The following is a 12755-nucleotide window of genomic DNA, read 5'->3' as shown; positions in this document are numbered from 1 at the left end:
GTGCGCTTCAGAAAGTGGGTCAGAGGTGCATCACCTCCACCTGGCTTCTATTCCAAGTGTGCCTTGTGTGCATCAGGGAAAACTGATACCTTTAAGTGCCTTGGGGTCTGTATCAGAAACTGTGGGAAACGAGTGGTTTGTCTCTTGGAGGCACACAGGGCTGTGTGCCCTCACCTCTGCTGCCTGCAGTGTGGCGGGTGCGCAGGGTGTGTGCCCCAGGGACCTGCTGCCCCTGGGGTGTTGCGAGGAGCTTCGTGCCCAGGAAGCTGTGACCACCGAGGGTCATGGGATCCCTGCCATGGGATCTCCTCAGAGGTGGCCCCTGTGCTTTGGGCCGGGGTCTCCCAGTGGGGTGTAAATCTGCTTGGGGGCCGTGCACCCCCGAGTTAGCCCCTTACCAGTGGGCCGGGGCGTTGCGAATGGCGTGCGGTCCCGGTAGCCACCTCCCTCCCAGAGCGGCGCGCCGCTCCCGTGGAGCTGGTCCTGGGAGGAGAGCCCGGGACCCTCCGGAGCCGCCGGCACCTGAGCCCCAGGCGCGGCGGGCCCGGGGACCGGCGGGCGCGGACGGGGCGGTCCCAACCCTCCGCGGGAGGCACCGAAGTTCCCCCGCCTTGTGCCAAGAGAGGCAGGTCCCAGGGCGGGCACCGCGGCGGCGGGAGGAGGAGGAGGAGCGGAGCAGTGCCGTGCGGGGGGCGGGCGCGGTGGGCAACTGGCGATGACATTCGCGAGGAGCCCGCGAGCGGCGGCGCGGGAGAAGAAGAAGGAGGAGGAGGAGGAGGAGGATGGTTGCTGAGGCCGGGAGGAGCCGCCCCGTAATGTCACCATGTAAGTTTCATCTCTTCCCTGCGCTCCGGGAGTGCTGGTCACCCCCTCGGCGAGCGGGCTCTTTCGTGGAGTGGGAAACTTCAGCTGGATAGAGGCAGGGCTTCCCCTTTCTCCCTCCTTGTACCTCCGTAGTAGCTGATGAGTAATGTCAAGGTTGAGCATGCAGATAGGTAGGGCTGAAGGAATGGGGAAACGAGAGAGTTTCACGTCGGGAGCTCTGAGGGCACGGCAGGCACGGCTTTGTCCCGTCCGGGCTCCGGCTCCGCCAGCGGCTGCCCACCGGCTCCCGGATGGCGGCTGCCTTTCTCAAACCACTGTAGTCCCGTTTTTAGCACCTCTCTTACGAGCTTCCCCGCGCTTGAAGGCAAGTAGGGAAACCCTTGTCCCCGCTCGCCGCCCGCTGAGAACGCTGGTGTCCCGGCTCTCGCCCAGCTCCGGCGTCCCGGCTCGGGACCGTGGGTGCTCACGTCGAGGAGCCCGATCCAGCACAGGCGGCGTTCCCAGCCCTCCAGGTGCGGTGCCAGCAGCAGTAGGGAGAAAGAGAGCGGGAGGGACGGGCGACCTCCATGAAACCTCCCCGGCCCCGCCGCTCCCCTTCGAGAGCACTGTGAAGAGGAGGAGGCAGCCCGGAGCTCCGCCGTCGTCGGGGTGCGAGGGCCGGGTCGGTGGCTCGTCTGTCTGTGGGCCCGCACGCAGTCTGGCCCCGGGCAGGCCACTCCTGTGGCCTCTGGGCATCTTCCCCGGTATGTTTCACCCTTAACTGACAGGTTCTTGTCGAAGGCAAGGCACTAAAGTTTGGGATTAGGCGTTTTGGCCGGTGCGTTCACAGCCAGGTGAGAGAATGGGACCTGTGGCTGGATCCGACGGAATCACTGCAAGGGGAAGAGGGCAGGGTTTTCTGGCAGCGCAGGGTGCAGCAGAGGCAGAAATGAGGAGTTCCTAAAGACCTAGTGCTGCAGTGCTACGGAGTTGCAGGCATCCAGCGGCTTAGTTGTCTGCAACTGGGAAAAAGTTCATTCTGAAAGGAAAGCCAAGAGGCTAAGATGGATCTGATACAGCTGGCACTGTTAAAATTAAAAAAGCAGTGGTTTATTTTTTTTCATCAGTTTCCGTAAGCATGAGGGTGTTTTAAGGGTTGAATGTAAGAATAATTAGGAACAAGTAATGCATAACAAAATGAAAGTTTTAAGTGGCCCTGTGTAATGAATCTTTCAAGACATTCGTGTGCTACAATTTCAAGCAAGGTTTTCAAAGTTAAAATCGACTCCTCTGTTAACCTGCAGGAACTAGACTGTGAGTTGTAATAATCTTGTTGTAGTTCCCTTTACAGTGATTTAAGCTTAAAATATTTTTGTTTATAACTAATGTGAGGAAAAACAAATAAATTGATGTTATCTTACTTTTAACTTTAAAGTGTTAGCAACGTTTTTCCTTAATAGTTTTAGACATGTTGAAGACCAAAGCAAGCCATGTCACCCTGCCTGAGACAGAATTCACATCCTGCTCCAGGGAACTTTGCTGAAGCTTTGATCAAGGAAGATGGTGTATTCAAATATTTGTTTCATGTTTTGAGACCATACAGTATACAAATGAAATGCTCCAGGATTATTCACATTCTGCGTATATATTCTTGCAGAGCTGTATGCTCCCTAAGAAGTGATGGTGTTAACTGGCTGCTGGCATGTAGAATAAAAGGCTTAGTAGTTAGACATAGCAGGACTCATAACTAATTTTAATCTCGAACTACGTCAAGTTACCATCCATTTATGGTTTAGATAAATTACATGTCTATTTTGCTCTTCTGGAATGAATTGTGAATAAGCTCATTGTCTCCCTGTGTTATAGGAAATGAAAGTAGCAGTGAAGTGAACTGTGTTGAATTGGTAACCAGAGTGCATGGAATAATGCAAGTCCATAGAAAAATTAGTAGCTCTTCTATGAGACCCCACAGAAGGTCCCATTCTAATTTTTCTACTTAAAAAAAAAAAAAAAGTGTTATGTGAGATTGCTGTTGTGAGACTATATCCAAGTGAAATGGATGTACTCCTACTGTAGGTGTCTTAATAGTCCCCGGATATGTTGGGTAAAATGTTGTTTTGGTTCTTTGTTTGACAATCTACAATGATCTGTTCAGAACCACTAGCATCTTACCATCTGGGAACAGAACAGGGCTTTCTCATTTAAATTGAAATAAAATACAGAAGAAAACCCACTATGAATAGCATTCAGCAAGACTGAAATAAACCTTGTGTGTTCTGTGATCTTTGATAGGGACTTGTTTGTTTACTCTTGGTGTGGTTTAGTACATCGCTGTGCTGATGCTTATTCTCTGCGCTACTGATGAATATTAAAACACAGAACACATCCTTTTAATAGTATTTAAAATAGGAACACAGGACCAAAAGGGTCTCTTGAACCATCAAGTCAGTACTGTTATAGCAGGGGACCATATCATCCTTTGATAAGTTATAAATTAGCTCAGGACTGTTTGCCAGTTTTTCTGTTGAATTATTCATATGCTGTTTGGATTCTGTTCTAGATGTCAGTTGACATTAATGATCAAGAAAATGAACCTTAAAATAAATATAATGAGTATTAACAGGTGAATAATATCTGCAAGTAAGTTGGGGTTTTTTTTAATGCCTGGGAAGTATTTACCAGTTGCTCTGGCTTATTTTCACAAATGTCTGCCAATTGGGATGCCATTAGAAAAATACCGGGGATGGATTTTGTTATGGAAGAAGCCTTTTTGTTGGCAATGTGTTAGATGCCTTCCATTGCTGACAATGTCTTGTGTGAACAGGAGTGTTACACACATCACGGTGTAAGGCTCTGAGCAGTCAGGTTTCTGAATCTTGGCTTCTTGCCTATGCAAGATCTCAAGTACATGGAAATAACTGATTTTGTCTCTCGTTTTTAGCATTCAGCTAGCGGTTATGCTTTGTGACACAGATCTTCAAAAGTCCTCTCCAAAAGAAACAGGTCTAAGTCATGATGCCTGGAGTGTTTTGGTAGTGTGCTGCTTCTGTGGGCGTTCTTGTTGGAGTTTGATAAACATCGCTGTCTTGTGAGCTGAGATGATGTGGTGTACAGAAAATCATTCTATATGTGGAGAATGTAGGTGGAGAAGGCAGGCTTGCTATTTTTTATGTATTTATTTATTTGGTAGAGAATTATGTGTTTTTTTGTAGTAATTGTATAATGACCTAGCCTTTTCCTAGGTTTAAAAATCTTTAAAGTTACTCCTTTCTGCCTTGTGATATGCACTTATTTATGCTCTGTGCTGTTGCTGATTATCCATGTTCTTGAAGTCTTTCTGTTCTTGTACTGTTATTTTCTTGTGCTTCCTCTTGCAAAGAAGAGGAAACAGAATGTCAGCTAACACCATGAAGTACTGGCTTGTAAGCATTACCGCAATTCAAGTAAACATTAACAAATAGAAATTGGCAAATTAAATAGCACACTCAGAGTAATACAGAATCTCAGATTCTTTAAGTAAGGCACTAAAGGCAATGTGACTGGGCAAACTCACTCCAGACCTAGGCAACAGGTACTTGTCATGTTATTTTTTTTCTTGAGCATCTCAGAAGTTATCTTGGATTCTCCAGCTATTTAATGAGAAAAACTTCAGCAGTTCACAGACATCAAAATTGCTGACTGCTGTGTAGCACACAGAAAATGTATTGATATGATGAAAACCAACAGAGATTTCATCTGAATTAATAAATGTTTGTGACTGTTTCCTAGTCTGGTGACTTTAACTGTGCCTGCTCAAAAGTAAGCAACAAACAGAAAACAGTGATGCAACCACTTCTACAGGTTTACTTTGACAGAACATGCACCAGTCTGGCATGTATCTCATCAGTAACTTCAAACTCTTTCTTCTGTAGAAACAGCAATATTCCTCTGTATCTATCTCAGCTGTCATGCTGCTATCCTCAACATTTCCATTTCATCACTCTTTGAGTCTACGTGCATGCTGTATGTGTTTTCATACAGACTCCTGTTTAAAGTCTATTTTCTGAATAACTTCTATGGTATTGTGGATTTATGAGTTATATAAGTTGACTAGCAACTGTTCCCAAAACTCAGTATTCTGCTGTCTGACGTTTTAATAGGGATTTTTTGGGTCATTAACTTGAAGGACAATAATTCTATTGTTTGATAATCTGGTTATTTTGTGTGTCTGGCTTCATCAAAGAGATTCTTGTATTTCAGACCCAAGTGTTTTCTGTGGTTGTCTTCAACACTTGTTAAGCTTGACTTTACAGTATCTCAGAAAAATAAATCAGCTTCAGATTCCTAACTTGATACAACTACCAATAAAGAATTGGACTTCTTTTGTAATCAGATACTTGTTCCATGTAACACTCCACTGAAGGGAAATCTAACTGATCGCAGCAGTCTGTTGAAGTGCCATTTACCTGGGCCCATTGGCCTCTAGCCACAGGAGTGAACTACTCTTTCAGACGTGAAACATTAGTTGTTCCTTTACAATGGTTTATCTTGCTGCATTGAGTTTGGCTTGTCTACATTACAGAACTCCACTTTGGGAAGTAAAAGAAGCTAATACTGGGAAAGGATTTACATTTGCCCCAGGTTTCACTGGTGGGTTCACAGCAATGAATGTCCTGTGGAGCAGAGAAAGACTACTTTACCAACGTCAAAAAGATGATTTTTTCTTGCCACTGAGTATGAACTCTGTACTTCCCTTCACTTGCCTCTTTCATATTTCTGTCCCGATAAATCATACTGGCAGCCATTCCAAATACTGTTTTTTCCCCTATTTAAATGCACTAGCTTGGAACACATTTGTGTTCACCGGTGTTTCTTTGTGACTGTTCATTTGTCATTCTTCCTTATATACTTCCTTATATACTGTTGCTGGGAGTAGACTTATTAAATATTTTGGGAATTCATTCTGTTAGAGATTTTCTCCCAGCATAAGTAGATAGTATCTTACTGAACAAAAGCCAGTTATCATCAAATAAGAGGGGAATGAGTTGGTCAAAATAATGCATGTTGTGTTTCATTACTTGTTGCTTACTTTTGCTTGTTGTTAACTTGTTAAGTAAAAGGAGACAGGAATGTAATGGATCACGATTCATTTTGGATACATGTTTAAAAGTCTGAACAAATTTATGAAGTCTTTCTTGCTTCCTCTTCTACCCAGTATGGAGGAAATATTTTGGTTTTGCCATTAAATGTCCTGTATGCTTCAAGACAAAGGAAACTTTTAAGTTCAAGCTAGAACTGATAATATTTTTTATATAATTGTATTTGTTTTATTAAATAATAAAGATGGCCCTGACTTCACTGGCAGCACAGATAAGCCCATAGATTTATTCAAGGGAAGTTTCAGGACTTTCATTTAAAATGTCAGCAGAAAATGTAGCTATCAAAATATTAGCACTGAAAGATATGGAAAGGTGAGTAAAGGGCAGAGGCAGATTTTCACCTACCTTCTTTATATAGTTAATAACAAATGCATATGTGTTATATATCTGTTTAAACCACATAAATGTGTATGCAAGTTATATAAGTAGATAGAGTAAAACTTTGCAATCTCCCCGAAAGAAACCTACACCTTAACTCTTTCTGGCTGTCACCATATCGGCTCCTTGTTTCTTTTACTGAAATAACTCCCACACCAATCTGCTTAGAAGCCTAGTGCTGACCAGTCTTCCACTTTGCTGTCTGCTAAGAACGACAGCATCATTTCTGACCCTTTTAAGCAGGCATAGGGACTTCTGCCTCTCAGCAACACTAGGGCCATCCATTATTTTCAAGTGCTACTTTATTTCTACTAGTTACTAATTTGACTAACAATGGTCTTTTCTCATTTTCTTGGCTTCTTGTAAAGCTTCTAAAGTCTTGCTCCTTTTTTTTACCACAGGATGTCTCATGTAAGTGAAATGTGGTGCTATCACTGGAAATGGAAGCTGCAGCACTGTCTCTGCTTGTTTACCACATGTATCTTATATATGCAGCAAGCAGGTAAGTCAGCAAATCATCCTCTTGTTTTAATAAATGACCTAGAACCAGAGTTTTGATGACTAAGGATTATGCTTACCTATGGCTGAATTATGTACAACTTAACATTTTGATCGTATTTTCTGCTACTGCTGAATTTTCTTTTTATTTTTTTAATTTACTGTTAATTGGCTTTGATTTTGTTTTCTTTCACTTTGTTCTCTGAATTCCTTCATTTTTCCTGTCTATTTGCATTTACCTCATTAATACCTACTTTTCTTTTGAATTTCTTCCAGTTATTGGAATATTGCAAGTTCTTTCATTTTACACAGTATTGTTTGTGCTTATAGATGATGTATTCAGTACCTCTCCACTCTAGTTCAGACCTGTAAAATAACTGTAGTGTGCTTATTATTTTTCAATTCTTTTATGATTCAAATAATAGATTCAAATTCCTCAGCAAGCACTAGTACATAAGGGAATTGTGCGCTGTAAAGAACAGTCATTTTTAAACTTAGCGTGATCTTGGTCTGTAGTGATACTTGAGTACAGAGTAATGTAACACATTCTGACTGTTTTCTTTAAACATATGAATGAGAGATTTCATTTACTAAATGTCTTTTCCTAACCACTAGAGTGCAAAATATTTTAAGAGCTCCAGCTGCTTTACTGGAAAAAAAAAAAAAAAAATCTGGAGTTTATTCTGGAGCATATGAAAATTTTGGAGCAGCTTGTAGTGCTCAGCTAATTCCATATCAGATGGGAAGTTTTGCTGTTACAGACTTGCTGTTGGAAAAAAAGCATGGTTTATATATAGAAAGAGTTTCTAGCATCTTTGATGTTGTTTTTGCTTTAAATAAAAAGTGCAGTGTTGGGTTTTTTTTAAGCTTGAACTTGTTATTTAGAGAAAAAACAATGCAGTAGCTGTGCAGTAGCAGTTTCCAGCTTCATGTCACTTTAATAGGTGTTTTCCATTTCCATTAAATTGTGTAGCCAGAAATGTACTTAGGGCCTAACTCCCACCCGTTGCTGTGCTGGCTGATGGCCTTTGTGTCCCTGTGTTCCTGGGCAATAAGTGATCCTTGGTGATGCAGCTGCTATCCTCAACACAAAGTAAAAAATCAGCAAAATCTGCTCTAATTTGCAGCTGCTGTGGGCTGTTATCAGGTGACTAGAACACTAAACTAGAACATTAAGACCCAAAGACTATTAGTCTTTGCTAATTCCTTTTGATAAAAGTTTAGTTAACAAAAGTGCAGGTGACACAGCAAGAATAAGTTCCATGAGCCAGAAGGTCCTAGTCAGTATGCTGTGAGTACAGAGAAAGTCAACTACAAGTGAATTCAGCTAACCACAGCATACCGTTGCTGCCTGTGCTGGTACTGAACAAGTAGACGGGTCAAAAGCCTTTTGCCAAACTCCAATATACACTTCTGCAAAATCATATATGCCCCTGGGTAGCTACTTCAACAGTAAAGGGGTTGGTGCCGTTGGGTTGGTAAAAGCAGCCAAAGTGATCTTGTTAATTTGGTCTGCTCTATTACAGTTATTGTCTGTGCTCTTTCTTAAGGTGCTGGCTTGGCATGTAGGAGACTCGAAAACAGGTCTCTGGTGGAAATCAGGGCAGAGACCTGAACTTGAGTCTTCTGCATCTCAAGTGTGTGCCCCTGGGGGTTTTTCTTTGTTACTTTGGCTGGGAAAGATTTGAAATCTTCAAAACTTTCAATAAATGGAAAAGACATTTCCCTATCTGTGTTAATGATGAGTAGATAAATAAGGTACACTGCAAAACCCCAGGTTCAATAGGCAAATGTTTACTGTTCAACAGTGAGAGAGATCGTAGATAGTCTTCTGTTAATACTAGGCTGAAATGAAAATGAGACATTAACCTTTACAGCAACCTGTCATTTGGTAGTACTTGCCTGTAGATCCTCAGGGCTCATGTTTCTTTTTATATTGGTGTAAAAGTATAGGTTATGCTGCAAAATGGAGTCTTTTCATCTGTTTGGCTTTTTGTTGCTTCAGCGGGTTTTCTTCTTTTTTATTTTTTTTTAATTTTATTTTTAAAATAGAAAAGGCAGACAAGGTGGGAAGCACTGCTGCTCCTGCATTATTTTGTGTTCTTAAGAGGTATTGGTCACTTTGGCTGTGGATTCATGCAGTATCCATAATCTCTCTGGCATCTTAAGTTTTACTGAAATTACTGTAGAAATATCATAAAACCTGATATTCATCCAGCCTCGCTAGAAAGCTATAAATTTAGGAATCTGTAAACTTAGAAAGCTATTGGGGGTTATTAATCTTTGCCTAGAGGAGGTTAGATACAAGTGAGGGATTTAGATGATCAGGTACAGGTGTTATGGATTATTTAAGGGGCAATTCATACGGATAAAAATATCAGTCATGCTGTGACATGGAAAAAACGGAAAAGTAATAATTTTATAGTTTAACCTGAGAAGAATTACGGGACTTGGCCTCCTTTCAGAAACAAAGCTTAGGAGAAGGATTACACAGCAAAATACTTAGAACAGGAGCAGGATGGTCTGTGAAAAGGATGTTTAGCCACAAAATGATGAGTAAGGTACTGACAAGGAGGTGCAGCAGTGGAGCGTAGTCCCAAAATATAGGTGTGGTACCTCAGAAAAATCAACAGATGGACTCTGACACTCGAAATAGAAGGACAGGAAAAAAATATAAATGTAAATAATAAATTATGAAAGTGTGACACATACTTTAGTTAAAATCTCAGCAGTCGTAACTGTTTTCACATACTGGCTCCAGGTCATGTGTTGTAACATGAGGTGAAGTTACAGAGCAGCCCAGTAAGCAACTTGACAGGTTTCCATTCCTGTCTAGGGTAGACATCCCTGAAGGTCTGGAGTTAGTCATTTGGCTGTGCCTCAGTTTCCCTGCCTATAATGATGACTGCTTGTCTTGCTTCCCTTGTAAACAGCTTGCCTACCTTCCAGTGAAAGGATTGTATAGAGGCTGAGATGTTAGAATGGTGGCATTTTAAACAGAATTAGTTAAATCCTCTTTTATCTGAGATTCAGGCATTCCCAACTTTCAATTTGTACATACATTTTGTTGGTTCCAGAGAGTCAAAAAAAGAACGAAGAGTGAACAGAGTTCTGGAAAAGATAACTAATGAGGGCAGACAGAAGGAAGTAAGATGATTTTGGTCTGTGCTCTCTATGGTAACCCAGGAGCAGAACTGGAGTATATTCAGTGACCTTAAAAGCAGATTCCAGTTTACATAGTTACTTTCCAATCTAGTTTTAAAAGGTCTTGTCAGTACTGGGCTTCCAGTGTTTTGAACACTGCACATTTAGAGGAGACCGCAATATCCTCATAAGAGTTTTTACCTTGTTCTGTCCTCAGTAGGTACATGATTGTGTAAGAGTCAGTAGCTGCTTTAAATTTTGGCTACCATGCAACTATATTTAGTTTTATTCAGGATGTGGAAAATGTTAAATAAAGCCATAGGTACACCTACAATTTTTCTTACACTACTTCTGCATTGCTTCCCCTGCAGCTGTTATCATGGGATTACTGCAACTAGCTTATGTCAGAGTGAGCATTTATCCTTTTGTTCATCAATCAGTAAAGTGCATTGGTGTCTGTAGTTATGGTTCCATGTCCTCAAAAAGCTTTAATCAATCCTCAGGAGCTCACTTAAGAGTAAGTGTCAATTCTATACCAGTCACTGAAATGTTGATTTCATTTAATTTAGTGGTGATTCAAAATCTGTGCTGGTTTTAATTTGTCAAGAAAAAATGAGGTGAGAAAAAAGAATAAATCTGAAAACAGGTCCTTTACCCACATGGCTGATACTGGGCCACAATACAGGGTCATCTCTGTCTGCCATGCTCCTTAATTGGGCCTGCGTAGATAAAGGAGGAATTAAAGTCCTCCTTTGTTTATGGGAGAGTTTCAGAGTGACTCTGCAGGCTCAGGAGCCTAATAAGAGATGGGAACAGAGTATGGTGAGAAGTATTGCTCATGCCACCAGCACTAGCCACAAGAGTTAGTCACGTTGTCCTCTGTGAAAATGAATCCAGTTTTATCTGGAACTGCCCAAGTCAGGAAATGTGTATTTTCACCACAGATCTGAAACTGCCTACCCCAGACAAGGGCCAAAGATCCTATCACTGCGTGAATGATAAAATGGCTGTCAGAACATTCCCTTATCTTCCTTTCTCTTACCATGTGCACAGTAGGAACCAAAGTGCCAAGACATTCATCCAGTCAGTCAGCACAATCCTCACATATGGTGGGAAGGCGGAGAATGATTTTGTAACATTATTACCGATGCTTTATGAAACTTCTCCTGTGTTATTGCCATGGTGGGAACAGGCACACATATATTGCTGAGTAGAGTAAAACTGACTGACAGTGCTGTCCCTGACTGGGGCATGGAAATTCATGCTTCGGGAAGTTATGGAAAAATTCAACAAACCTTAAACATACTCAGTCTGGCAGTCTCTTTCCTTACACAGGCATGTGTACATCATGTGTAATTGAGAGATTAGTCAGAAAGAGTCTGGATATTTAGTCAATAGTGGAAAGGTACTTTTATTCTTTCCCTTTTCTCTGTCAGTCTAATTTTATATTTTAATGTAGCTTAAGAAAAGCAAATCATCAACCCTTTATGTTCTGTTGAATATCTAATTTTCTGCGGGCTTGAGGCGCATGTTTAGAATTTCTGTTCATATAAATCTTGTGAAGGAAAAGTTACTAGCTGGCTTTCTTGTATTTCCCTTAGTTGACAGTTTGTTAATGTAAAAGTAAATCGCTGTTGGAATGAATTTCACAGGAAGGTGCCTCTCATTACCTCTGTTTACTTTTTTAGCTATAATTTTTTGATGGTGCTGATAATTCTTTTCCCTAAAGTGTTTGGACCTCATTGCATTAACCATAACAATATTGCCTTAAAAATACAGTGATTTTTTTCTCTCCTCTGATATGTACTTGTAGCCAAACCCAAATGGACTATGGTCGAACATCACAGAAATTCAGACTGACTACGACCTCATTTTACAGGTCCTCTGCACTCCTTTATTAGAAGACAGGCTAAATAATATAATTCTCTTCAAATAATATACCTTTAAAGAAAGAATTTACCTTTCACTGAAGGGCCTATCTTAATGACGTTTAGGCTTTAGAATCTGTTTATAACATATTCTTACCTAATTTTTTCTGTTCACTGTTAAAAATTAAAAACATTGTCAAATGGCAATTTTTTAGTTTGTCAGTATTGTCTATGACAACAGATAGTAAAAGTATCTAGCTCAGTGACAGATTCAGCAGTAGAATGACTTGTGGCCAGCTGGACTGTGCTTTACAAAAGACTGCCTCTGATAGAGGTTATGTAAAAGAAATGATTCTTTATGGTATTTGTCAGTTGTCTCAATAAAGTGAATGAACATTTTAAAACACAACGTGCTTTGTCTCATTAAAAGACAGAAGTCTTTCTTTGAAAATGTAACTTTTTTTGTCTTGTGGATTAATAATGCAAGAAATGTTGCATCATAAAGTGCAGGTCTTAACAGAAGTTTTCCAGGTAGGAGTTCCTTACATATAAGTCTAGCAATAATGTGACATGCACTTTAGTAAGTACTACAATTAATACAGAATAATAAAATTATTTATTTCATATACAAGTGAACATTTTAGAAGTGAGTTACTACCAATGTCAAGTCGGAATTTCTCAATCAAAAGGGCTGGTCTTGCAGGTTTTAGATGCATATTATTATGCCCATGATTGGTTTGCTAAAATACTGGATTTGTGTACTTAATGGGATTGCTTAAGTGATTTGCACAAGGTGCAACATGTAAGGTTCACTAGATCAAGGCCTCTGTTATCACTGATAAATGAAATGTTAGAACTTACATTTTATTACAACCACGGCACAGAGATACCTCAGATAATGTATGGGCAAGTATATCTATGTATG

The 12755-nt window shown here is 40.9% G+C and overlaps 1 protein-coding gene across 1 annotated transcript in view; it reads left to right on the top strand.

Annotated features, from left to right (window-relative positions):
• The first annotated feature begins 669 nt into the window (after positions 1-669).
• ADGRG6 (adhesion G protein-coupled receptor G6) overlaps positions 670-12755 on the top strand; it is a 108225-nt gene continuing 96139 nt past the window's right edge. Inside the window, exons 1-2 of the mRNA XM_061378406.1 lie at positions 670-825; positions 6722-6822. Coding sequence (XP_061234390.1) covers positions 824-825; positions 6722-6822 — 103 coding nt within the window. The 5' untranslated portion in view covers positions 670-823. The remainder of the gene's footprint in view (positions 826-6721; positions 6823-12755) is intronic.

The sequence above is a fragment of the Neopsephotus bourkii genome, unplaced genomic scaffold (assembly GCF_033783945.1).
Source record: "Neopsephotus bourkii isolate Nb327-2 ecotype Australia unplaced genomic scaffold, CSIRO-AGI_Nbou_v1 NB_1765, whole genome shotgun sequence".
Lineage (NCBI taxonomy): Eukaryota > Metazoa > Chordata > Aves > Psittaciformes > Psittacidae > Neopsephotus > Neopsephotus bourkii.
Note: the sequence above shows the minus strand (reverse complement) of the source record. Positions and strands in the feature narration are given on the sequence as shown.